This window comes from Doryrhamphus excisus, linkage group LG12 (genome assembly GCF_037039965.1).
Source record: "Doryrhamphus excisus strain RoL-2023G ecotype Guam linkage group LG12, RoL_Dexc_Guam_v1.1, whole genome shotgun sequence".
NCBI lineage: Eukaryota > Metazoa > Chordata > Actinopteri > Syngnathiformes > Syngnathidae > Doryrhamphus > Doryrhamphus excisus.
The window spans coordinates 16397392-16425387 of record NC_136368.1 but is presented as its reverse complement, the minus strand read 5'-3'; the positions used below and the strand labels follow the sequence as shown (position 1 = coordinate 16425387).

The 27996-nt window shown below is 40.7% G+C and overlaps 1 protein-coding gene across 2 annotated transcripts; it reads left to right on the top strand.

The window, feature by feature from the left end:
• Positions 1 to 724: 724 nt before the first annotated feature.
• arhgef7a (Rho guanine nucleotide exchange factor (GEF) 7a) lies at positions 725 to 22315 on the top strand. 2 transcript variants are annotated; one of them, XM_058081114.2, is made up of 23 exons: positions 725 to 1145; positions 4826 to 4909; positions 9565 to 9649; positions 9807 to 9940; positions 10716 to 10917; positions 11020 to 11108; positions 11189 to 11283; positions 11368 to 11463; positions 12108 to 12230; positions 12351 to 12489; positions 12554 to 12613; positions 12704 to 12850; positions 13089 to 13175; positions 13939 to 14017; positions 14086 to 14225; positions 14306 to 14527; positions 15142 to 15235; positions 15430 to 15519; positions 16234 to 16406; positions 16632 to 16641; positions 20809 to 20908; positions 21204 to 21258; positions 21750 to 22315. In XM_058081114.2, exons 1-23 carry the CDS (start codon positions 981 to 983, stop codon positions 21870 to 21872), a joined length of 2592 nt encoding a protein of 863 aa, XP_057937097.2. In that variant the 5' UTR covers positions 725 to 980; the 3' UTR covers positions 21873 to 22315. The 2 variants fall into 2 exon arrangements, with proteins under 2 accessions (XP_057937097.2, XP_057937095.2); XM_058081112.2 differs by lacking the exons at positions 16234 to 16406; positions 16632 to 16641 and having other exon boundaries at positions 731 to 1145.
• The last annotated feature ends 5681 nt before the right edge of the window (positions 22316 to 27996 follow it).

The window sequence follows — 27996 nt, the reverse complement described above, 5'->3', positions numbered from 1 at the left end:
AGTTTGCATGTTCTCCCCGTGCATGCGTGGGTTTTTTACGGGTATTCCGGTTTCCGCCCACATTCCAAAAACATGCTAGGTTAATTGGCCACTCCAAATTGTCCATAGGTATGAATGTGAGTGTGAATGGTTGTTTGTCTATATGTGCCCTGTGATTGGCTGGCGACGAGTCCAGGGTGTACCTTGCCTCTCGCCTTAAGACAGCTGGGATAGGCTCCAGCACCCTCCGCGGTAGAAAATGAATGAATGAATATTCTTATGTGTTTATTATTGTAGTAATTATCAACATGAGAGATAACAAACACATTAACACGTGTCGATTGACAGTGTCAATCAAAATTATGTAATATGGGTTCAAATCTGTGGGTTTTCTCCAAGTACTCTGGCTTCTTCTCATCCGGTGGGAAAAGGGGTAAAAGTTGAGGCAATTTCCAAGTAATAGGGTGGGTGGGTCCAATGTGATTTTTTATGGGGCCCATAATCCCTGACAGTCTGGGTGTAAAGTCATTTGGGATAGCCTCACCTGGGATCCTAATGAGGACAAGCATTATAGATGATGGATGCATGCTAATGGATCCCATTAGAAAACCCCACTGCAGGTGCACATGAAAACAGTCAAACTGGTCACATGCGTGACGTCAAGCGGTGGCGTGGCTGGTGAGCATCAGCCAGCTCAAAGGGAGGCAGGAAACCGGACCTGCTCCATCCAAACACCACCCCACTCCTCCTTTATCTGTTATCCTCCCCCCATGCATCATCATTCCTGTGCAGGATGACAGCGTGACCAGCCAGGAGCTGTCGAGGTATATGCACCCTCCTCCTTCCTTTCTTGCTTCCCTCCCTCCTCCTCCTCCTCCTCCGCCGCCCCTACAGCAGCAGCAGCAGCAGCAGCGGCAGCAACACACCACCACCACCACCACCACCACCACCACCGCCGCGCCACCGCCGCTTTGTCGACTCGGATCTGCCGTGAGCCGGACATGAATTCGGCGGAACAAACGGTGACATGGCTGATTACGCTCGGGGTGCTCGAGTCGCCAAAGAAGACCATCTCAGATCCCGAAGCTTTCCTGCAGAGCTCCCTCAAGGATGGCGTGGTCCTGTGCAGGCTGCTGGAGCGCCTCAGCCCCGGATCCACGGAGAAAGTAAGGGCATTATACACATATACACACACCACCACCACCATCCCATCGCCGCCCCCCCTCCCTCCCCTCCGCATAAGGTCTGTCTGTGGGCTTGTTGTCTGGCTTCTGTCTCTCTTTCTGCCCACTGGTCCATGAGCAAATCTCTTTAGTAGGTCAAGCTTATTATTAATATTATTATAATAGATGTGCGTGAAAACACGTTCATTTAAACGGGCAACATCGCCACTAACGAATACAATATATGTGATTATAATGTGTAAATAAATGAATGTTTCGTTATTAAGAACATAATAACACCCAGACAGCAACATTATGTGCTGGGTCACTATACCCACCATATAGCTATAAGTGTGGGCCGCCATTGACTAGCAAAGGCAAGCACAGATGGACCCCTCCACCCCCGTTTTTTTTTAAAGACACAGTGCAGTGTTTGTGTCCGTCAGCAAACCGCCCCGGCTAGTTTGGACAGGGGCTCCCATGGAGGCAACTGGCCACCCCTTACATGTGATGCTGTGCCTGCTTAGTGCACTAAATCCCAATTCCACTCATTAAAATCGAGGACTAAGAGGAAGAAGCCACTAAGAAATGGAACGCCACTTGATTTTCATTATGCCATCACCCTTCACCACTTGCTGGCTGTGACATATTGTATAGATGACACATTTATTGCAATACAAGTATAATAAATAACAGCTTATAATCAGCACTACAACATGTACAAAAAGAGAAAATATACCAAATACACATACAACATAGAAGTAACAATTAACATCAATAAATATAAATCTTATCATATATTAAAAACCTTCCATTTTTGGCATTGGTATCCTCCTGTCATTGATGTTCTCTCTCAGATTATTTTCTAAGAAAGTCAAGAATGGCATTTTGTTCCATTTTACGTTTTCATACTGGGATTGCAGCTTTTAAATGGTCCTGGAGTGCGGTGCAGTGTAGCTGAAGGCTTAGTACTTCAGTTGTCTCAGCATCTACTGCAGTAAGCGCACATACCGTATACATGATTGCAGGGCTACAGCTATTAAATACAATAATAATAGAATAGTGTGGTGAAAACAAATACAGTGTGATGGTTAAAAGAAATAGATGGGACAATATTAGATTCTAAAAGTTGTGATAATGTGGTGTGGTGTCCATGTGGCCGTGTTGTTTACATGTTTTATTTAACTCACTTCCTGAACATCCGCACTGTATGCTGAATACAATACTGTACACATATCTCAGCATGAGAATTGTTGTAGCTATGTTGAGTGGCTATAATTCACAACAAACAAACTTAGCACACTACAATTAACTGCTTTATATACAGTAAGTGATTATAGATACGTAGCTAATATTAAACACAGTATAGTGTGACAGTAGCTGGGTGAATTTAAAATACAACTTACAATTAACGGGCTACTGTGGTCGCTATCTAATGATTTATGAAATGCAGTGAAGTTCGATATTGATGTTACCCGGCTAGTTCTAACTACCGACAAACAACACTTGAAAACATGAAGAATATTTACATGGAGTAGCAAAGGATGTTACTGTCAAATGCAATAATTATGCTTAAATACATACTTTTATACAGTATGCTTCTTTCGGTCTCTCGGTCTCAGCGAGTGCTGAATCAGAGTAAACGCCATACCCCCACATTTCGAGTGTTGTCTCAGACCACACTGGGTTTCTAGAGCTGTGCACCCCTTATCCATTTATTGAAGGCAAATTGGATTCTCGTGAAAGTGCAAAATCTCGGGTTAAGGGCTGAGATAAGGAGTAAGATAAGGGGTAAGGTAAAGGTAAGGTAAACCTATCTATGCAAGGTCACAATAGCAATAATAACATTTGTAGTAAATAGCTCAAATACATTTCTAACAGAGGATTCTCCATTGCTGCCCTATTCATTTTGTGCTTGCTCTGACCTTCCGACCTTCAAAAACAACTAAAAACCCATCTGTTCAAATCTTTTTTTTTTATGTGTGCCCTTTCATACTTGACTGAGGTACTTTGTTTTTAATGTGCTTTTCTGCTGTTTGTTATTTAGCTTTATTTCAATTTTATCTTACTGTAAAGCGTCTTCGAGTACTTTGAAAAGCGCTATACAAATAAAATGTATTATTATTATCTCTTAAAGGTACTGTATGTGACTTGCTAGTCGCAAAATTTTTTTTGAAACAAAATATAAGTACACCTCTGCCGGCCAGCATCATTGCTTAGACAAAAGGGGATATTGTGCAAAAACTATTTCCTGATCAAAATGTTGAGACTAGTTGAAAAATTGCTAGAATTTACGTTTTCACTGTTCTTCATGATCAAATTAGGGTCCTAATCAAAAACAAGAAATGGGAGTGAGACAAAATAATTTTTTGAATCAGAAATTTATTATCAAAACTTTATAACCGTAGCTAAAAAAAAAACTGAATCCACAAAAAGTGTTACTTTTATACTCTTCTCCTGTTACATAGTTTGTATTTCTCTTTATTCAATGTTTTATTGTGATGCATATTTGAAGCGGCCGGACCAGAGCAGGAGGGGACAGAGTTGAAGAGAAAAGGAGACGGGGTGCCAACCGTAAAGGAAATAACAAAATATTACTGTAACAGTAACCGTAACAGTCACAGGGATAATACTGTATTGAGACAGTTACACTTGAAAATGAAAATATTAACCATCCATCCTCACGAGAGTCACAGGTATGCTGGAGCCTCTCATCATCCTGGACTGGTCGGAAAATGTTAACCATAATAATAAAATAATAGACATTTTAAACAAACTTAAAGCAAACATGCTTTACAGTTACTTTTACAATCATAGTACAGTTAATTCCTGACCACCTTAAAGCAATAGGGTTACATCTCCAATATTATAATATAATGATAATAATTACACTAATATGCCCTACAAATTATCATAATCATGATATACTATTTGTACGTTTTCCATGTCCCCTCAAAATTTGGATAGTGAGTGATGAGCTAATGAACAAACTTTTAAATTCAGTTCGCAATGCATTGTTTGGTACAGCTTCTTCTTCGTTTGGAGCTTTTTGTTGCTCGTTTGCACCGCCCTAAAGGGCTGGGGTGGAACTTACAGCTGTTTACATTTCTTGCAAGGTTATGCGTTTTTGCCCAAACGTATTCCAAACTTTTATTGACAGCGAAACACATTTCAAAGGAAAGGGTTGTGCTTTATGTCAATGCCTGCTAGATTTCTCTTATACCAGAAAATTAGCTGCTAAGCTAGCAGGTAAATCTTTCTAGCGAGTATTGTTAAGACTGTTAAGACTCGGAGTCTTATTTTCTGGGATTGTGTTTCACGGTGTTTCGGTGTTTGGAAAGTGTCGTATTTTCTTCACCTCATGTGTAGCAATCGCCCTTTGAATTCTTTTATCCGCTGTCTTAAAACGCCAAGCGCTCATCAATATAGTAGTTGCAGGGCGTAGCCATCTTGACAACGTCACGTCCGGTGTGGAACTCAACACTCCAGCCTCTCTTCCATGAGCTCATAGCGGGATTTGAGCGTAGCCTTCCGGGGTGTCACACACTACAACTCGGTCCGCGTTGTTGTGGATGATATTTATGCTTATTCCTCATTTCCGGTTATTAAGATCACACGAAGACAACGGAAGGAAGTGGGAATGTGCCGCTAATCTTTGGTTCTCCTCCTCGTCATCATTTCAGATCTACCAGGAGCCGAAGAACGACGGCGAGTGTCTGAGCAACATAAAGGAGTTTGTCAAGGGCTGTACATCTTTCCGTGTCGAGGTAAGAGTCGATGATATTTATGGCATCCCTATCTTCTGCATGCGTCAGCTTTTACCTTTACATCAAAGCTACAACGTTTTAAGTGAAGAGGGTGAAACAAAGGTTTCATGGAGAGGAGCCCACTTGGCAGGGGGAGGAGGACTGAGGCTGCAGCCTGGGGAGCACTCCCCAGTCTCACGGTGATAGGTTAGAAACATTTGAACAAACTTTATTTACACTTTATTACACTTAACATATTTTGATTTACAGATGCACCAGTGCTTAGTGTTACCAATGAATTCAAATGTTGCTCATGCGTGGCTTTGTTTTCACATACCCATTTCATCCTAACATAAACTGCATTTGTAGAAAATGTGCAGTTCTTTTTGGCAAGTTAAAAAACAATCTATTATAAAAATGATGAATGAATCCTTTCATCTACAAAAGCAAAGCACTTACCGAGCGAATGCCGTGAATTGTAGTCATATTTTGCTATGACTATGATACACAGCGTTATCGTCCTTCATGTCACAGTCATGTCTAGATTATTGACCTGAATACAGAAGTCAGATCTTTTCTTCCTGTCACTCACACACAAGTTGCTGCTTTATGGGTAGTGTGCACTGTAGGGTGGCACACAGGGGTCATTGAACCAACCTCCCCTCTTGACAATGCAAGTCAGTGTTCCACAACAAGTGCTGCTCCTCTCGGCTGCCAACGAGAGATGGGACTGGAGAAATTGAATGAATGAAACATGCTCTTTAGCAGTTACAGGCAACTGAAATTGTGTTGGAAATACGGAGACGGTTAGCGAAGGCTCTCACTGCAGGTTGTAGGTTTGTGGTTTGATCCCTTCAAAATGCAGTAACTGTTCCATGGCGGATGAGTGGTTAGCGCACAGGCCACACAGCTTGGAGACCCGTGTTCAATTCCAGTTTGCACGCGTTGGTTTCCACATTTCAAAAACATGCTAGGTTAATTGGCGACTCCAAATTGTCCACAGGTATGAATGTGAGTGTGAATGGTTGTTTGTCTATATGTGCCCTGTGATTGGCTGGCAACCAGTCCAGGGTGTACCCCGCCTCTTGCCCGAAGACAGCTGGGATAGGCTCCAGCACCTCCGCGACTCCCGTGAGGATAAGCAGTAGAAAATGAATGAATGAATGTTCCAATTAACGCCTCATTCAATTGATAGCTGAGGCTCCTATAGTTGCTCGGATTACAAATTAGTGCCGGGTTAAGAAAACAATGGTAACCTCCTGATGTAGTTGTTTACGCCACAAGAAGTAGTGGAACTTGTGTATTGTTGTTCACAAAGAGGTCATAGAATGCTGGCTGAGCTGCTCCTTATCACTACTACAGTATTGGCTCTGTTGCTGCTGGTTGTATTGCCAAATATATCAAATTGTGATTTTAGTTAAAAACTGAAGTTGTTATATACAGTACAGTACAAAACCTGCAGTGGAAACACAAGCTATAGTGTTTAGAACTGCCCCGTAGCGACCTGACCTTGTAAGAATTTAAACATGGCATCATATCTACCTTTGCAAGTGAGTTGTTTTCGTCAGCAAGTGCCAGCATGTTCAAATGTGATATTGGTGAGTTGTATTTTTTGTTTGTGTGAAGTGAACCGAGCAGGATTACATGCATTTTGGGACATCTGCAGAGCCAAGCTGGATCTTCTCCAGAGTGCAGCCGGGCTGCTGGCTCGGACCCCAGGTAGCTGACGTGAGCTGCTTAGACCAGAAACTGTGACAGACTGATAGATGCTCAGCTTCGGGAGTTTTGATTCGTCTTGCTTGTGACATTGTGTCCCCTCTTGCTGCACAGACACTGCTGTGTTACGGACCTATAACTCCTAACATATGTCACAGTAGAAAGGTGTCACATGGGAATGTTAAGCCCAGGCCGCCATGACAGTCTTGTGTCCATCCTTCTAGGCTAATGGAGGCTGTTTGAGCTATTTATAGTTAAAACATCAATTTGTTGTCTTTTATAGGGAATCGGGTCATAATGCCAGCAGGCTAGAGAAATGTAACTAGGATATAATCTACTCCCTGGGGGCACGCAAGTGTCTCTCAGCCTTCTCTGGGCTCTCCTAGTAATTGTGACTGGCCCAACCACTATTTAGACCACAAATTCCATGAAATAAAAGGCAATGAAAGGTCAGTTTCCACTTAACAGTTGGACCTGTCACCATAACAAATTTTGCTGGTTGATAATTGTGCTATTAATTATCGATCAGTATTCGATAATTTTGACCTATTAAAAAAATGATCATGAAGATCATTCAAAGATCATTGTGTCATATCGTAATTGAGTAACTGGTTGGTACTCAGGTGTAGTTAAGCATACTATATTAGCTACGAATCATGGGGCATCACCACCTCACACACCATTCTCATTGTCTGATCTCTGATTCATAAAAACAAAAAAAGGTCATGTGCAAAAAATCTAACTTGAACATAAATGTCTCTTACATAGGAGTGCACATTTTTGAAAACCTCAGGAAAACGTTGTTTGTGTTTTAGAGATTCTCCTATGTCGCTCACTGTGGTTGAAATGGATGAACACAAACGCTTCCTGTCTTCATCATTGGTTTTATGCAGCCATTTTTTCCGGTCGGCGGGTTGGTCGATCACCGAGTTTAGGAATTGAAATAATAAAAAAAAAGATTCTGGGGGAATCAGAATGTTAGTCCCACTTCTCATTGATGCTCAGTGCCCAATTGTTGTGGGCATTGTTTGACTGTTTTGCCTGCATAGTAGTGTGGATAGAGTAGTTTGTTGTTGTACCATGACAGTTGCGGCATTGTATTGTTAACCCAACATGTCTCATCCTAGTCTGCATGTAGGACCTTTTTAAAATGACAGACATTGGCATACATGCCATCAAGCCGAATAGGTGGGGCACTTGCTTATGGGTTTTGTGCTTGCAGTTTGCAAAGCGCACACTCACACACACACACACACACACACACACATATATATAATCTTGTAATGTCATACTTTTGAAAACACAAAGTCACATTCATACGCTACCATGAGGCATATCAGCAATCAGAGCGGAAGGCGAATAAAGACTCAAATCTCAGTCACTGCTCGTCTTCAGTAGCAGTGAAGCATGAGTAATCAGTGCTCCTCAGAATGAAGCGGCCATCGGCAGAGATACAATCAATGCCATCGGTTCTAAGCATGAGCCACGCTGACTTGAACATGTTTAATGGTCAGTGTACAACACGTCCCAACACAAGCGCTGATTGTGACTTTTTGATACAATGCTGCTTTCAGTGCAGCTGCAGGTAATGTTATTAATGTGCATAATAGCAGTGTTGATTAGCATAAGTTCTCCTCTGTTGTTTGCTAAACAACCGTTGGTGTCACGATTGCATCTCTCCAGGTCATTTATGTGTGTGTGAAAAGCTCTGACTCGCTCTGGGAGAAGTCATTGGTTGTTGGTTTGGATCAGTGACGCGCTGTGAGGTTCATGGCTGAGTCAGATTTACATGTACACTCCCTCTAGGCACAGCAGAGTACTGTCTGCATCACTTTATAGCTTTTCTCTGCAGTTTATTGGTAAATTAGCAGAATTAACGATGTCTCACATAGGGATATTGCAATACAAATTATTTGGATCCATTTTTAGAATATGTTTTTGGTATACTGCAAACATGAATTCCATGAATATGCTATGAAAATAGCTCTCCAAAGCATTAGAAATAATGCAACAAAGTATTACTGGACTATTACACAACATGACAAAATATTGTTTGGCTTGTGTAACACACCTCTGTGAGTCATGTTCTCATAAAAAAATCTAATAAAAATTAAATATAACTTTGATTCATGTATTTGTACTATATTTTATATTTCAAATAATTTAAAATTTTGCACCAAAAAATGTGAACAGTGAACAGTCATGCTCAAAGAAACATCACAGTGAATAATACCTCACACCGAGCACATGTCTTCTCGGTGTGGGGTGTATTACCGCCACCTACCATGTTGGAGTATGGCCCAACTTCATATGGCAGTGTTCACGGTGAAAACTGGATCGGCCCCATATTGCAGCTAAATCCCCTTTTTATCTGATCTTCAAAAAAAGAGTTGGATCAACAAATGACCGTATGACCGTTTGACTCCCTGCATTCATATTTACTGTACTTTGTCTTTTAATAGCCACTAACAATAGACACACTTGTCTGTCTTGTCTCTGCATTCATGAGAAATTGTGAAAGGTGTGTGCATCTTACCGCAGAGTTGTTTTATCCGTCAGCCGCCCTGAGCAGGTGTTTCATGCTGGGATGTTATTGTTAAAGCCTGGTACTCTCTACAGTTGAGTGACTAAATGTCCACGACTAGACATTTTTAAAGGTTACATTAATTGATTTTGGAATTTCTGGACAATAAAAAAATGTCTTTTGTGGTTGCTCACAGCATTGATCAGGGTTCTTAACTCATTGTCAGATTACATGTCACATAATTCAATGTCCATGTGGAGCGTGGTAACGAGGAACGGGTCATGGCTGCTGCAGATGTTCACGTCTGCTGAGCTTATTGTTTGTTTTTCCCTGATTTTCCCTCTTCCACCACCACAACATATGCCGAAGATGCTAACAAGTGTTTTGGATTGCTGCTATCCTGTGTGTTGACTTAAACTTTCTTTGTCATCCGCAGCCGTTTGAGGCCAGTGACCTACTGCTGGGCCTGAACTTCTCAAAGGTGCTGAGCAGTCTGGTTGCTCTGAATAAAGCGACAGCAGGTTAGTTCAATTTGTGTGTGTGTGTGTGTTTGTTTTGTGATGTGTGTGGGTATTCCTATTGGAAGACAGTCAATGAGTAAATAGTCAATGAGCCTGTGTGGGCATTGACGGCTCAAACCAGGCTTGGTATATTTTTATTTTGCTTTCTGCTCTCTAGATATTGGCGTGGGTAGTGATTCAGTGTGCGCCCGACACTCTTCAGCCCACCGCATCAAGTCCTTTGAGTCATTGGCCTCTCAGGCTTCACTGGGTCGATCCTCCAAGCTGCTGCAGAGCCAGTTTCGCAGTCTGGTAAGTCCAGCACTCCTCGCTGAACAGATGAACTTAGCATCATGTGTAATTTCAAACGATTCATAGTAATAGCCATGTATTCACGGAGTATAAAGTCACACACAGTCTCCTGAGTGGATTTCCGTGCGGTTCTTTTTCCACGTGGCTTGGTCGGATGGAAAGTGTAACACAGTTTAGGTGTTGAACATCCACCAGCTCCCTGTCATTATGGAGGATTCCTAGCACTCGTGACCATGAAATTTACCAATGTTTCTTACAATCAATAGTAACACTTTGGGCACAATTGGTTCACTGTTCACACACTATAAACCTTGCAATCCAACCTTGAAACATGTGATCGTAGCATCACTTTCACTCCTTTCTGCTACGGCACTCTAATCATCATGGGAACTTAGTTTTGTATCCATCAATCTGTTTGCTATGCCGCTTGGTCTCATTAGGGTTGCATGGGTATGCAGGAGCCTATCCCAGCTAACATTGTGCAAGAGGAATTGCAAGTAGTTTTTTTAACTGTAAACTAATCGACTGCAATCTGCAGTCCATTTGACATGTGTATTTACATGCGTAAATACTAAGGCTGTCAAAGTTAAGGAGTTATTTTCAGTGGATAGTAAATCTATTCTGCTCTGCAAACTGTGCTGACTACTCTAAAGTATATCCAGATTTACTCACATTTGTAAAAGTTTTCACTTCTCATTTCATCTTTAAAAAGCACCACTGGATGCTTCAGTGTTTCTCGTCTCTGGGTCACAAACTCTTTGTTTACTTCTTTCAGGACATGTCAGAGAACAGCGGACAGCATCTGCTGGTGAAAGCGCGCTTTAACTTTCAGCAAACCAACGAGGATGAGCTCACCTTCAGTAAGGGTGATATCATTGGCGTGACCCGTCAGGAGGACGGGGGCTGGTGGGAGGGGACTCTCAACGGCAGGACGGGATGGTTTCCCAGCAACTATGTCCGTGAACTCAAAGGCTCTGGTAATTTTGAACTTGGACCAAATACCCATACCCCCATGGTCATGAGACTTTATCCTGTCTATGTAAGATTCTCTTCAAATCATGTCTTTGCCCTCTCCATAGACAAACAAGTGTCCCCAAGGTCTGGTACACTTAAAAGTCCACCTAAAGGCTTTGACACATCTGCAATTAGCAAGACATACTACAACTTGGTAAGCAATTTCAATATTAGTTTCAGGACCTTTCATTTCATTAATCTATTTGACACAATTTACATTAATTTGTATTGTAGGTGTTGCAAAACATTTTAGAAACTGAGACAGAATATTCCAAGGACCTTCAAAGCCTACTGACAAACTACCTGCGTCATCTCCAGGGCTTTGAGAAGTATGACTATAGTGAAGTACAAATAATGAGGGAGAAAAAACCTTGACTCTCTCACAATATGCTGTCTTTCTCTTGACTTGCAAGGTTGAGCGGAGCAGATGTGTCTCTTATCCTGGGCAACCTGGAGGAAATCAGCACCTTTCAGCAGATGCTAGTCCAGTCACTGGAGGAATGCACCAAGTAAGCGCTCCCTCTCCCCTCCAGCAATTTCAGACTGCACCAGTATCCCGTTTCATAACAAATGGAGAGCCCTCTGGTGGTAAACTCTTGTACTGCAGTATGTGATTGACCACACAATTTATAGTTACAAGAACAAACCAATATTAAAGCAACCTGGGGCATTATTAGGAAAAGTAACAAGAAGAAAGACTGCCCTCATTATTTCATGGTTGGAAACACCTAAATGAGGATATGAATGAGACAGTTGAAAAGTTCAACAGCTACTTTGTCAATATTGGTCCGAAACTGGACGAAGGAATTCCAAAATGAAGGACAAGGGAAGAAAGGAATGGAAAGGAATCCAAATTGTATGTTTCTGACATATGTAATAAAAAAAGACAATCATTTATATTGTCAATAATTGTAAAGCAAAAACAACTGATTGTAATGGAATCATAATAGAAACTATCAAATGGATTTAATAAGCTTTGCTTGTGAATTGATGTGATGCATTCCATTGTAAACTGATGCATGTTCAAATAAAATGAAACCAATACCATTACCCTCACAGTACTTGTTTTTCACAGTGTTACATTGGGCTATTTATAATGCAATCCAAAGGACTGTATTTCATTTTCTTATTTTGTTACTGTATTTTTTTCAAGGCTGCCAGAGAGTCAACAAAGAGTGGGCGGCTTCTTCATCAACCTTATGCCCCAAATGAAGGCTCTTTATATGGGTTATTGCTCCAACCATCCCTGTGCGGTGAATGTACTCACACAACACAGGTCTGTGAACTCACAAGCTGCATTCAATTGCATGTTATTAGCAAAAAAATAACAGCTATTCTTATATTATCAGTATATTGTATCTGTGAAATTAATTGCTTGATCACTGTGTCCGTGCAGGGAGGTGTTGGGGGAGTTCATGGAGGGTAGGGGTGCTGTCAGCCCTGGCATCCTCACCCTGACCACTGGCCTCAGTAAATCCTTCATGAGGTTGGATAAATACCCCACCCTGCTCAAAGAACTGGAGAGGCATATGGAGGTGTGTGGACATCTGCACCTTGTGTCTTATTAATGTTGGAGCGTCAATGTTTGATGTCTTCCAGGAGAGCCACCCAGACAGAGGTGACATTCAGAAGTGCATGGCCTCTTTCAAAAATCTGTCGGTAAGGCCCTATTGCATCACGTCTGTTTGTAGCTTACATAAAGATGCACAACTTGCATCTCACAGTGATGGTTTACTTCCTGTGTGCCAGGCACAGTGCCAGGAGGTGCGGAAGCGTAAGGAGCTGGAGCTGCAGATCCTGACTGAATCCATCCGGCTGTGGGAGGGCGATGATATCAAAACCCTTGGCTCTGTGCTGTACATGAGCCAGGTCCTGGTGCTCAGTCCTGGGGCAGAGGTAGCGCCACTCATCTCTTCTTGTACTTCCAAATTACCATGAGAGGGGCAAGTTGCGTTATTGTGCATCTTGCTTCTCCCGCAAAAGTTGGCTCTTTAATTAAATAGTAAAAAATATATTAAACTGCAATACCAGCCATTTTACACCCTGCCTGAATGTTTTCATGTTGATGACCATTGTCTTTTGTTTATTATTTCTTTTCCCCTCCACATTTGTTATTCCCTCTTAATCTCTCCAGGAGAAGAGTGAGCGTTACCTCATGCTCTTCCCCCACGTCCTTCTCATGTTGTCGGCCAGCCCCAGAATGAGCGGTTTCATATTCCAGGTTCGTGATGCGGAACGTGCTCACCTGGTTATTATTTACAATGGAATCCGTTTATATTGACACCCCTCAGACTGGCTGACTGAAACTGAAACTGAAACTAGCCACTGCTTCCACATTTGCTTGTGACTTTCGCCAGAGACTTAAGAAAAATGAGCGATAATCAAACTACTGCACTTTATGCCCATTTGTGTACATGTGTATGATATTTTATACACATCTAGCAGCAGTAATTTTGTTGACTAAAATCACAGTTATTGCATAGCCGGTGGCTAACAATCTTAAAAAAAAAGGAAATAGGTGCATTTTGTTAATTGCTGTGGTAGAGTCCACTTTCATACTAGCATGCTTTTATTTTGAAGTTTACTTTGCACCGAACAGTATGACATTTACTTGCTGTGTAACTAAACAGTAATTTTATGCCTGTTGTTGTTTCATGCTGCTACCCCTCCCGTCAATCAGCATGAAACATGCGCCACCAACTGTCATAAAAAATGTAAAAGTTTGCTCCACATTCTGAAGGCAATTAGTACTTTATAAGAATGCCGTTCGAATACTTAGATTACCTTTTGAGCCCGTCTCAAATGATTGTTGCGCCTTTGAATTGCATGTAGTTGGAACACCGTAGGGATGAACTTTTTAGTAATAATAAGAACATGGTGGACAAGGACCTGATGAGTTGGTGGACATAGATCGGTTGTTGATTTAAGCGTGTTTAACTATATTTTGGTTTCTTTGGTTCTCATGATGAGCTTACCATTCTCAGGGAAAATTGCCTCTGGCCAGCATGTCAGTGAGCAAGCTTGAAGACTGTGAAGCCCACAAGAATGCCTTTGAGCTCAGCGGTAAGCTATGTCTGTACTTTGTTGTGCTGCTTCAAATGCCTTTTTATCAACATGGACTTTTTCTGCAGGTCCCATGTTCGACCATCTTCAAGTGGCGTGCACCAATCAGCAGGATCTGCAAGACTGGGTGGAGCATCTAACACGACAGATCAAGCACACTGCATCCACAGCGCCAAGCCACAAACCTCTCACTGTGCCCTGCCACACTGTCAGCATCACACACACACACTTTTGGCTACATTTGTTGTTGATTTTTCTCACTTTGTGACGCACGCTATGGTTCCACAGCTTCCCTCCCACCCCGTCACCCCGTCCCGACACGCCGAGGGAAGAGCCATGACCGTGGCCCCCACCTACCACACTCTCCCTCATCCCTCCTCCCACGGAACGTCTCACAGCACGATGATGTGGGGCCCGCTGGAACCCCCCAACACCCCCAAACCCTGGAGCCTGAGCTGCCTGCGGCCTGCACCCCCACTACGACCCTCTGCCGCCCTTTGTTACAAGGAGGTTAGGTTATTTAATGAATAAATCAATTATTTAATCTTAAAATAGGATGCCACATATTTCTGTATGGCTTTCAATCCATGTGATTTCTCCCAACCAATCAACAGTCAGGTACTGATACATATTAAAAACATATTAAAAATGTTATTTTAATTGAACACAGTAAAGTTGAACACACCCAGTGCTGTAATAGTATTATAATTTTTTATCCATTTTCTATGCTGATCATCATTATGATCGCAGGGTTATGCTGGAGCCAATCCCAGCTGAGTTTGGTCTTCAGCTGATCAATGACCCTAGCTGACCCAATGACCCTCAATGACGTAGTCTGCATCTCCACATAGTCAGCAGCTGCCCCTTGTACAACCAGAAGCTCCATTAAAGGAATAGCACCTCAGATCATGATGGTGCCCCTCCACTGTGCCGTGTAATATATATCTCAATTGGGATCTCCTTGTCATGCCAGTAACCAAGGTTCCGACACGGTTCCCTTTTTTTTCTCTATCAAGCGAATAATACTAGAATACTAGAATTTAAGTTGTAAATATAGGTCAGTGTTTCTAGTAGTGGTTAGGCCAGTCGAGATGTTAAATGTTTTATTTTTACCTCATGTGCAGGATCTCAGTAAAAGTCCCAAGAGTGTGAAGAAACTTCTTCCCAAGCGCAAGCCGGAGAGGAAACAGTCTGAGGAAGAGTTTGCCTTGAGGAAGAGTATGTTTGACACCTTTTCTCTCCATGATGCACTCCATAACTAAACAGTTACAAACAGTATAAAATTACAAGCACAATAATAAACCTTGTTGTTGAATATATGACAGTCTAAATCAAAAGTGGACATTATTATCTTGGTAGATTTTTTTTTGATGATGAGGCAGTAAAATCCATTTTTGACCTGTCCTCTTTAGGCACTGCTGCTCTGGAAGAAGACGCTCAAATCCTAAAAGTCATAGAGGCCTACTGCACCAGCGCCAAAACCAGGCAGACGCTCAACTCCAGTAAGTTTTAAAGAATTTTTAAGAAGTCCTACACAGAGTCCACACCTATACGCATGTATATAAAAAATCAAAAGCCTTTTTTTTCCGTTTCGGGGCTCAGCCTGAGAAAGGTAAACTTGGTAAATTAGTGTAATATATCTGAATATATTATTATATTTAGAATATGCCAAAGACCACTTAAACAGTGAAGTGGGATATTTCTGGAACTGTGGGCTTTCACACAGTAACACTGCAGATTCAGGTGGTTGTTGTGCGACATTTATAGTATTTGATAGACAGCAGCGATTAGACGTGATGCAGCATTGCCCAGACTTTACACGCTGGTGGTGTCTGGCCTCTGTTACGGATCTGATGTGTAAAAGTGTGAAAATGTGAAAAATGCTGGGTTTTTGACAGGCAGTGTAAAAGAGGCACAAAAAGAAGATGTTGAGATGTTGCCCTCGTTTGTCTTGCTGAGCTTTCATTATTAACCCTGATGTCCTGAACTGAGCCTTCTAACCGTATCTTCTCTTCCTTTCTGTCTCCTCCACTCCTCATGACTCCGGTTGGTCTTTTATTTCCATACTTTTACTTCTCTCCATTCCTGTTGGTTTGCGTTGCGATTCCATCCATTGTCCCCCACCCTACGATTTATTTTTGCCATTTTTTTGGTGCATGAAAACCCTGCCTACCTCCTCTCCCGTCACTCCATCATACCCCCCCTCCCAATTCTAGCATGGCAGGGCACCGACTTGATGCACAACCACGTGCTGGCCGATGCCGATCGGCCCTGCGCCGACTCGCCGGGCCGTCGTAGCAGTGTGTCGCGGCCAGAGTTGTCCTCCGACCTTTCGGAAGACTCTGACTACGACTCCATTTGGACCAGCCACTCTTACCGGATGGGTTCGGTGCCACGCAAGAGCTGCATCTCGCACCAGAACTAAAAAGAACGCTCGGTTGCTGCCACCCAGCGCGCTTTGCTTACCTCTTTTTATCGTCGATGTTTTACAATTTATTTATTTTCTATTGTTAACTTATTTTATTTATTTTAGTTTGACAGGATGTTTTTAACGCATCTCCCTGTTGCCTTTGCCACTTTCCCTTTTCTATGTGCCTCCTCTCTCTTTCTGTAGCTGTCATGCAGTAAGTGTTTGCTAATTCCTGTTTGTTTATCTTGAATGTGACCCCATGTTTGACCACAAACACGAGGGAACTCTCTTTTAGCCCGTAGAGCGAGAGAAAGAGCGATGTCGGTGGGATAAAAGGAGGTGGCCACTCAACTTTTTCTGTCTGATATTCAGATGCAATTCAGGAACGAGTGTATTCAGTCTGATGGTGTACGGTTTCGAGGCCGGTAGTGGTTTGAGAGTGCGTATGCTCCAATATAGCACAGATGCTAATCAATTTCTGTCTCTGATGCCACACAATACAGCAACATGACTTGTTAATGCTAGTACACTTTTAGCATTGCTGTCGATGCAATCTATAGACATAGTGGCTTTAATTTATAATATTCAGATAATAAACATTCCAAAAATGTTCAGGTTAGTCATCCATTTCAATGTAAAATCCTTAAAATCCGGTTACAACGAGTGCTTGGACAAAATACAAACATAGAATTGAAGCATATAACAAATTGCAGTGGAAAACAATGCCTTTGTGTAGTACAATTGATCTCATATTTCAATTATAGTTTGACATTTTGGGAAACAGACATACTTGCTTCCAACATTGAACAAGATGGTAAATATCATTGTAATAGCAGTTGTTTTATATATGGCATAATATACATTTGCAAGTAAGCTGTATTAAAAACAATTTACATTGCAATTGGAATGGCAAATGCTTTTGAATATGATTAATTAAACAAACAACATAATAAACAAACAAAAAGGCAAAAAACAATAGAAATACAACCACTACCACTAATGTTAGCTATCATTGAATGCATAGTTCTCATAACAACAGTATGACTGCAAATTATTGTTGTGCCGTTTGTGTTACGGACACAACACAGCTATCTTATTCGGGCCAATGACTTTTATTGTATTTAATTTGAAACTGTGAAAAATATTGACAATTGTTTTTCCCCACAGTCAGTACTTTAAACCACATGTATGCTGACTTTTTTTGGTTTAGTTTAAAAAAAATAATTTTAAGCCAGTTACAAGCAGGCCCTTTTAATCACAGTAAATTCCAACATCAGTGTGGGTTAAAGTGTGAGTTTGATTAATTAGATCAACCAAATATCACATGGAATACGGTGTATACAATATAATATATGAAATTATATTATGCATATAATTAATATATGTAATACAAATATCTCTATAAAATATGTCAAATAGTGTCAAATATTTAATTGCAATACTTACATTAAATGTTTTGTCATTAACACACTGTTATGATGACAGACGGCAGTACTGTACTGTAGCTCTTTGCGCTCTGTTATAACATTCTGAACACATCCAAAGCCACACAATTCCAACACCATTTATGTATCTCCAACTCCTAACAAACACGGTTCTAGTCCATTCGTCATTGCAACAGCACTTCCTCATGGTGACTAAAAAGATAATTTGCTGCATTGAAGTATCCCAGAGTCCCAGAAAACTTCAATTGAATTCAACTTATACGTAGTGTCTTTGAACAAAACCCCTCGAAAACAGTAAAAATTGGCATATTTCAGATGTAGCGTGACATGGTGCTAATTATTATTAATTCATTTAAGCATTTTAATCATTTGACAGCCCTAATATATCGTGATTTATTATGGCGAATGTTTTTTTTCTGTCAATGACGCTAAAAAGTGGCAAAAGATTTGTTCAGCGATAAATGTGCCCTATTTTTATTATATTTTTTATATCTATTATTGTATAGTTTAATATTTGTTAATGTGGGTGACAAATATGTTCGAAATCATTTGTTGTTTTGATTTAATTTGAATGTTCGAGATAATGCTGCAAGTTACCGGAATCCCTTTAGAATGCTGGAAAAGATTGCATCCCCTCAAAGTTGTATGGCATGGGATATTTATTTATTCATTCATTCATAAATATGCTGGAGCCTATCCCAGCTGTCGGACTGATCGCCAGCCAATCGCAAGGCACATATAGACAAACAACCATTCACACTCACATTCATACCTATGGACAATTTGGAGTCGCCAATTAACCTAGCATGTTTTTGGAATGTGGGAGGAACCCGGAGTTGGGATATTAATTATTTCCTTAATATGTTAAAAGAATCGTAGCTACTTCTAACTCAAAACGGTCTGAATAACTTTGGGCGCTGCTCTTCTTATAAAGGCCTCCGACTGCATGTTGAAGTGCAAAATTGTGAATACAAATCCTGCGATGGAACTAGTACATTTCCCAAAATGTCCAAACAATACCAGTAACTTTTAAAGTGTGGTAGTTTGATTAGGTCAGCTTGAAATAAAAAAAAAAAAGAAGAAGAAATGGATGTTCAGAGCCTGTTGTTTTTAGCCTCATTTTAAAAAAAGTCAGGCATGCCTCTGTGTTGTCGGCTTGTGTCACTATTTTCATGAAGAAGTATTTTTCCAGTGTTGGTATTTAAAAAAAAAAAAAAATCCGGGTTGGCATCTACCGTATGTAGTAGCCGTATATAAAGGTCCATTTGTTTTGGTCTTATTTATTATTTTGTAAACTGTTTAATTTAATTTGATTTGTATGTCAATGTTTACAAAAGAAACTCTTGAAGAATGATGTTTTTTTTTATTTTTATTTCTTTGGACAGTGTTTTAAATTATTTTGCACAATCATGTAACAGGACAGTGGGTGGAGCAAGAATGTGTCAATATATGCTGTACATTTTCATTTTTTCTGGTCTACTTAGTGTGTATGATATAGTCCTTTTTGAAGGGAGACTTAAATATTTAATGTTCCTGTAAAGTACATGTGGTTGAAATGCCTCTTCCCTTAGTGTTAAGTACAAGCATTGAAGGGCCACAAAAAAGATTTCAAACTTTTATGTATGAACTTCAAATCTCAGAGCACATATTCCCTTTCTGTAAATACTAGTCATGAATTAGCTTCAAGAGGGAGGGAAGAGATTCATTCAATGAGTATTTCTGCCACAGTGGAACCTCCAAAGTCAAACTAACCAGTAAAGTTAGAAGTTAACCATGATGCATCGAAACTAAATAAACAAAGTAACCACTCAAGGCTTTGGAGATGCCTGACAGACATAATGGGGAGGGAACAGGAAGTTGATGCCCAACTCTGCTAAACCCTCAGGACTTCCATTTGTTGTTTTTGTTTTAAACTTAAACATAAAAAAATGCATGTTTTGCGAATAATTAATTAATCTGTAACCTGTTAACCTGTCTAAGCAATTATTTAAGTAACATTATCACATCAGAGGATGTATATTGAAATTGAATAAAACCCAAATAGACACAGTATATGTAATGGTGAGGGAACAAGAAGATGTCACCCATTGGGATTAATTAATAAGTGTTATATTCTTCTCAATACTTTTTCCAGACTATAGTTTCTGACAGTTTGGACTGCTCACTTGCAGTCGTCCTCAGAGTGGTCATGTGACATGTCCTGTCTTGAATTGTCACCTAAAAAAAAACTAACTCTGGTCTGAAAAAAAGAATTGTTTCGACTATATCATGAAATGAACTTCATGGGATTAATAAGTGTTCATTTGTGCATGTAATCGATATATTGGCTGTAGTTCCATAACTTTGACACAGAAAAGTTCCGTTTCCTGTTCTGTGGTGATCATCACACTTTTCTTCATTGCCAGCAATGATGGTGGCGTCACAGGCAAGCCAAATAAATCGCAAATTTTAGGCAGCAAAAGTTGGGTTGAACCCCAAATCCGTTGGACTTTGTAGGTTCCTACCGTTGTAAAGACTATAACTGTCCTGTATCGTGCTCTACTTTGTGACAGTTTGTGACCATGGAGTCAACATTTCGGGACATGCAGGGTCGACAAGCTGTCTTGAACCGTCATTGTACTTTTTGACGTGCGCTCTGTTCACACGTGACTCATGTCTCTCTCTTAACTCACAAACAAAACTAACGACGCCTTCCAGGGGTCCACTGTGGGACTGGTTCTCAGTCCCGAAAATGGCTGTATTATGAGTTTGGAATAAATATCTCATTTGCTAGATGTTCTGGGGTCCTGGTTTTTACTTTGAAAGGAACATTTCCTCTATCCTTTCCCTATTTTTTCCCCACTTTCTTTTTCTCCCACATCCTGCGCTTCACTATCAAAATATGGACTGTGTTTGTTCATTTCAAGTCTTTGAGTGATGTTTTTGTCCGGAAACAGGACAACGGAGGGACACGGAGCTGCATGTGATCATTCCCGGTGAAGAGAAAGTCCTTCTGGAAGATTCCAGTCGCAACGGACAAAGTGCAGTGGAAGAGAAGTATTTTTTATTGAATTTCCTCTCTGTTCTTTAATAAACAGCACCACATAATATGCATATGGTTAATGTAGAAACACCTGCACAATATCTTTCCAAATCACATTGATTCATTGCAAATTACTGCATAATTCTGACCATTTAATTATAAATACTGCTGAGTCTTAAAATAGATTCAAAGCATAACACATTCATTGTTGGGAAATTATTTTAACAAATAATATAATCATAATAAATACAAAGACATATTTAAATCTGTTTTTGTGCGGTAGAGTTTAATGTTTTTTTTATTTTGAAGGAGCCTCGTGGATGTGGTGTATGCACTCAGGGATGAGGTTCAAGAGCTAAAACAGGTGAATAATTTGATTTCAGTATTTCATCATTCATATCATGTCTTCAGGAGATCAGGAAGATCTGGGTTTGAATCTCCGGTTTCCAAAAACATGCTCGGTTAATTGGCGACTCCAAATTGTCCATAGGTATGAATGTGAGTGTGAATGGTTGTTTGTCTATATGTGCCCTGTGATTGGCTGGTGACAGTCCAGAGTGTACCCCGCCTCTTGTCCGAAGTCAGCTGGGATAGGCTCCAGCATATCCCTGTAACCCCAGTGAGGATAAGTCATTCCATCCAATGGAAAAAGGATGAACGGATGGATGGAAGCATTACTCTGATTCGTACAATTCAAAATATGCAACTAGCACAGACAAAAGGTGCATTCAGAGACATCGGGTTATTCCACATTTTTGGCAAGACCGAGAACTGATTGAAAATGGTTCTTGGTTGCAACATACCAGTTGAGAATCATACTTTCCATCATGGCAGCATGTGTTTTACTGTCTGCAGGACAACAAGAAGATGAAGAGGGTGCTGGAGGAGGAGCAGAGAGCTCGCAAGGACCTGGAGAAGGTGGTGAGGAGGGTCTTGAAGAGCATGAACGACCCCACGTGGGATGAGACCAACCTGTGAGGCTCCCTTTGACAATCGGGAGATGATGAAAAGATTCTTGAGGGCCGCAAAATGACCTCGTCATCTCCAGTCAAGACACACATTGGAGACGTAGGCTCTCCTTCTGTTTACAATCATTCCACTGAATGTTCTCCAGTATGCTCCATGAACGGTACTAACCAGTGACGTGTGGCGAGGTTCATGGCTGGTGAGGTACTGACTGGATTTATTTTTTTTATGTTAATACAGATTTCTCACTAAGAGGATAACCAAAAACAGAAAAGACGTTCACTTTGGTTAGAATATGTTTTCAAACTTCAGATACTTTTTAGTCCCATTTATTTATTTGTGTACAGTACTTACTTTTTATCTGTATATGAAGTACATGCACCATCCTTCACCAGGAAAAATTCTGATACTTTGATGTTAAAGTCAAATTCATTCATTCAGCAGAGCATAAAAATATCTTGTTTGTAAATGTAACTCTAGCCATTACTGCTGTTTGTGTATTTCAGAAAAGTAAAAAATTAAAAAGCTGAATTTTCCCTCTGCAAGAACAGCAATAACAGATAATAATTGTTTCTGCAACATTATATTATTAACGACATGATTCCACTGTTCACTCCTAGTAGACAGCTGAGGGCCACATTCACAGTGGCTTCGTCTTATTGCTCGGTTTATCACTTCTATTTGATCAGGAAATGTGCAAATTCAGCCATTTTTTTCCTTAAAACCATTGGAATCACAGAAAATACATTTGTATAACAGTTCAATGGACAAATATTATTTATTTCATGATATTGTGTGTGTATATTTTTCGTTTTTCATGACAAATGAGGCTCAGCCTGACCGCACGTCACTGGTACTAATACATGATGTTAATGGTACAAGTGGGAGCCTATACCTTGTCTTTTCATAACTTGTATGTTATTTAATTCTCTTTGACTGTCATAAGCTTTGTTCATGTTTATTTTTTGCAGTTGGATTTGTTATGTGTGGGCTTCCCTCGGGAAATGCTCTATTATTAAACATGTATAGTGTAAATATTACACACAAAAGTCATTTTGGGAGATATAAACAAGGATTTGATTTGCTTTGTTTCAGCTCCACACATTAATAAAAATCTTTATTTTCACTTTTTGTTGCTTCACACAAGCACAATAATAAGTCATAAGTAGGCATGCATTTTTAGGGCGGCAGCGGCTGAGATTGTAGAGCAGGTCGTCCAGAAACCAGAAGGTTGGTTTGATCCTCCATCCTTCTACCCAGTCACTTGGGCAAGAGACGTTACCATCTGTGTGTGACTGAGGACTAATGAATAACGGGTTCACTTAACTGAAGCGCTTTGGGTACCTTAAAATATACTATATAACATCTATTGTTATTATTTTGAGTTGTGGAATCCTAGAGTAACCAGGGTAACAAGCACAGAAAGCTTTCTAGTTCTTCCAGAATCTGCACCTATTCAGCTTCTTTGGATTTTGTACTTTCTGTCAAAACGGTCTGTTTTAATTTGCGGATGTAGCGACTGGACAGTCCGAAGTTTTTCAAGAAAAGAGGTTACTTCAAGGTTTTCTATAGCATCTAACATATATATATAACATGTAATGTTTTTTGCGGGGGCTACCAATGTTTAAAAAACACAAGTAGAGCCACTGATGGTGGGAAATGGCTATTCGCAACCTCACTTCCTGTATGCACACTCTATAATGCTACACATAACACTGATTTTCTGACTCTTCCACATGACTAAGTAATGTTGGAAAGGCTTCAGCAACAGTTTGTCGACTAGTCCACCTGCATACTGGCCTATGTTTACAAAATAAGGAAGTCTGCTCCTCTGTGACATCACAAAGGAACAGTTTTGCGACGCCCTCAGAAATTGATCGTTTTGACCCATCCCAAACTTCTTTCAGCACTCCCAAATGTGCAAACCTCATGATCTGAAACTTTGGCATGCTTTAATAGGAGAATACAACCTTCTAACTACATTTATAGGGAAGAAAAAATAATTTATTTGATGATTTTACCACCTCTCTGACACTTCTGCAAAAAAACCCAACTCTGTTACATTCTGTTGTTTGTGTTCTGGTTTATGCTGTGTGTGTTTGGTGTAACCTTGTTTGTTCTGTGACTGTCCCCTGTGTCCCCCCACCCCCATGTTCTGATTCCCTTATTTCCTCCAATCAGCTTCTCCTGTACCAAGCACAGGTGTGTCTTGTTGAGTAATTAGGCAAACAATTCTCGGCTGCCGGAAGAAGCCACTTGTATCGATAAGAATCATCCATAAATCTGTAGATTAATCGATTGTGGAGACATGCACAGGTCATTGCCAGAGAAGCAAAAAGACACTGTTTAAAACAACGCAATAGCCTGCGCTGCTGGTGAAAGGATTGTCGACTATTGTAGCATAGCTGAAGACGAGAATGGACGTAAATACTACTAGCAGTCACCGTGAAAGATTTTCAACACATCAGCAAAAAAAGCTGAAGTTTGGAACATCCTTGGATTGTACAAGAAGGCCGCAAAACCAGACCAGTCAGACAAACAGAGGCAGGTATGATCACTTTTTTGCCTTGTTTTGTTTATTTGGAAACGTTGCACCTTTGTTAGATACCTTGAGTGTTAACACTATGCTCAATCGCAAATGTTGCATGCTCACTATTATGACATTTTGAGTATGGGATTGTTACTTTTCTAAGCTAACATTTCCATTGCACCCTTGCGACAAAAAGTTCTATTTATCTGTGTTAAGGGGCTTTGCACTCGTTCTTTTGAATTGATTGGACTGAAGGTTAGGACTATACACTGCATTGATTTCTTTTTCTAATATATAGTTTTTAATCATATAGTAACATCCTAGCTATGACACTCCATAGCACAGATAATACAGTACAAACTTGTATTGCTTGTTCAGTAACATGGAACGTTAAAAGTATTAATCAAATGATGATATTCAGAGAATGATAGTCAGCACCATGAAAAATTGACCGATTTACATCTTGATATATCTGGTATAGTTTTATCAACAAGGTGTGTGTGTATATATATATATATATATATGTGTAGATAGAGGTATCTGTCAAAAGAACACAGCAGTATCCCCCCCTAGTGGTCGACCTAAAGGTTGCAGGCAGCAGTGCCGACTAGTCTCAAATACAGCAGAATGAAAATGCATCAGTTCACGTCTGTTAAAAACTAAAGTACTTTATAAAGCCACTTTTTTTCCATTAAATATATTTTTTAACTGACGCAATGTAATGAATTAAAATGAAAATGCTTCAAAGTGGGTTTTTTTCAGAGCAGTTTTTAAATTAGATTAAAAAGGTAAATTTGATGAATTAATTACATACAATTAATTAATCTATTCATGTGTTTTGTCAAGTAAATTTGAGTTGGCTTGCATCATAATTACACAGTATTTCAACCTAGACTTGTAAAACTGTTATTTCCAAACACATACTCATGGTTTGTGTTTTTACAGCACCAGTCCATTAAAGTCTATTGTTCGTCTATTGAATGAATAAACACAGAGGTCAACCTTTTCAACTGCGACTCTCACCTTGTCCACTTGCTGGTAATGAAATCTGTTGCCTTTTGTTTCACACTCGCCTCCTTGCCAACAAAGGCCCCGTTCACATTCAACATGTGAGCTAATCTGGCCAGATAAAAGTGAGTCATGTCATGTGACCTTTGTTTGTCGACTCCCCATATGTACCTTAAATAAATGAGGGCTCTCAAATGAATCAGATTAATCATTTTTCAAATAATAATGATTTATCACCCTTTGCTATGATAAAATATATCCAGTTTTACTGTATTTTATTGAACTATACATGACAGGACAGGATTAGAATATATGTATTAACACGGGTGGGCAGTTAACGCAGTGCCAAACATCACACGTACCTTAAAACTATCATTTCCAGATGCCCGCAAGGCATGCTGGGTAGTCAGGCTGCAATAACAATTTGAACTATAAACAATAAAATATGAAGAGTATTTTAACTCCACCTTGTTTAATTCTCTGATGACCTAATCAACATATTTCACAATGAAGCAAAAACGCGACAGACGTGGCAAAATGTTAGGAGAAAGACTACTATAACCTACCCAGCATGCCTTGCGGTGACAACATGTTTTTTTAGGTGTATGCCCACATGGTACAGTAGGTCGATTAGTTAGTATGTTGACATGTTGTGTAAAAAAAAAAAACTAGTTTTTTTTATAGTCTCAGAACATTTGAATGTATCATGAGCAATGAGAGGGCTGCACGGTGGTTGAGTGGTTAGCTCGCAGACCTCACAGCTAGGAGACCAGGGTTTAATTCCATCCTTGGCCATCTCTGTGTGGAGTTTGCATGTTCTCCCTGTGCATGTGTGGGTTTTCTCCGGGTACTCCGGTTTCCTCCCACATTCCAAAAACATGCTAGGTTAATTGGTGACTCCAAATTGTCCATAGGTATGAATGTGAGTGTGAATGGTTGTTTGTCTATATATGTGCACTGTGATTGGCTGGCTACCAGTCCAGGGTGTACCCCGCCTCTCGCCTGAAGACAGCTGGGATAGGCTCCAGCACCCCCGCGACCCTCGTGAGGAAAAGCGGTAGAAAATGAATGAATGAGCAATGAGGGGTCGCATTCAAAGACACCAGGTAATGTGTGTTGAATTCACATGCTTTGCATTTATTTTCTGGGTTTTCCGAGCATACTTAAATGCCACTGGCCAGGGGAGACATTTCAGGTATCAACTTATTGCCACCTCCACCTCTTCTTCTTTTTTTTTTTTTTAGCTTGGATACTGCACTCTGTGACAATATGCAATTTTCGTGATTCAACGTTGAATCAATCCCAACCAGGGTATGATACCCATGCGACCAGGCCTTGATGATGATGGTCTTAAAACAGGGCCATCAATCACCTTCATGACAAGCTACTATACCCCTAAAAGTTTGTCTCTGAGTGCAGGCTGCATCATAAGCTCACTTTACCAGTGAGTCAAGTGTCTGCTTGAGGAACCTGTGAAGTGTATTAGCACCCTTCTGACCCCCCCCCCACCCCCATGTATAGTTGGACAGACTGACAGCCTGTCACGGTGTGAAACTGCCACCATTGTTGGTGCTCAGAAAAAGCATCAAGGTCTTCTTCTTGTGGCAGTCTGTTCGCTCTTTCTTTCTTTTGAAAGCATGGAATCAATCAACTACACACACACTTGTACATACGGGAGACTATTCAGAAAGCCAGTGATCATTTAGACTTGACGTGCATTGTGGGAAAAAAACGGAGCTGCTTCGCTTTCTTTTCTTCTCCTCTTTCTTCCTCTCTCTCTTTCTCTCTTTCAACTGTCTGTCATTAATGTCCACAGTCTAGCGGCGGAAGAGAAGAATAAAGCCAGGAGCGAGGGATGAATTGATGGGACGGGAGGATAAGCACTCAGTGTCCTTTTCTTTAAAGATTTGTTATTGTACAGTACCGTCTCCCAGTCATTTTTTTTGGGTGGCTGTTTCAGTCTGAAAGCTGGTCCACGTGCTCTTTTGTACGGAGAAGCAATAAGGCCCCATTGAATGCAGCTGAATGGACCTGCCATCCTTAGGGGCTGAGGCCTGAGGACTCCTATTCTTCAGCCCCCCCAATCTAATTGGAGCTGAAATGAAATGGAGGTTTCTTATGAAAATAGGCTTTGTTTGGCCGTGAGGCTGGTAATTCATAAACAATACGCAGGGCCCCATTGTGTAGATAATAATATATTCATGCTGCCGGAGATGGGGAGAAGGCAAAGGAGAGGCTGAGGATATATAAGGAAGCCAGAGATGGAGAGCGGCAGGATGGAGGAGCGGGGGATGGACACGAAATCGGAGAAAATTGGTAATGGTCGGGGCCGAGGCGACGACTCATTAGATGGAAAGTGGCAAGGCGAGAGGAGTCATGGGAGATAAAAACAGTAGGCGGGGGGATTTTTCTTTGTGTTTTTTTTTTTTTTTTTTAAAGCAAAAGTGTCTCATGGAGTGAACGAGTCAAGCGAGGAGGGGATTGTAGCAAGGGAAGGTGGTGAGAGATGAAGGGACGTAGGGGGGTGGGGTGTAGGTGGGGTGGGGTGGGGGGGGACGACAGGTGATGCTTGGCTCCATCCACATCACTCCTCACTGT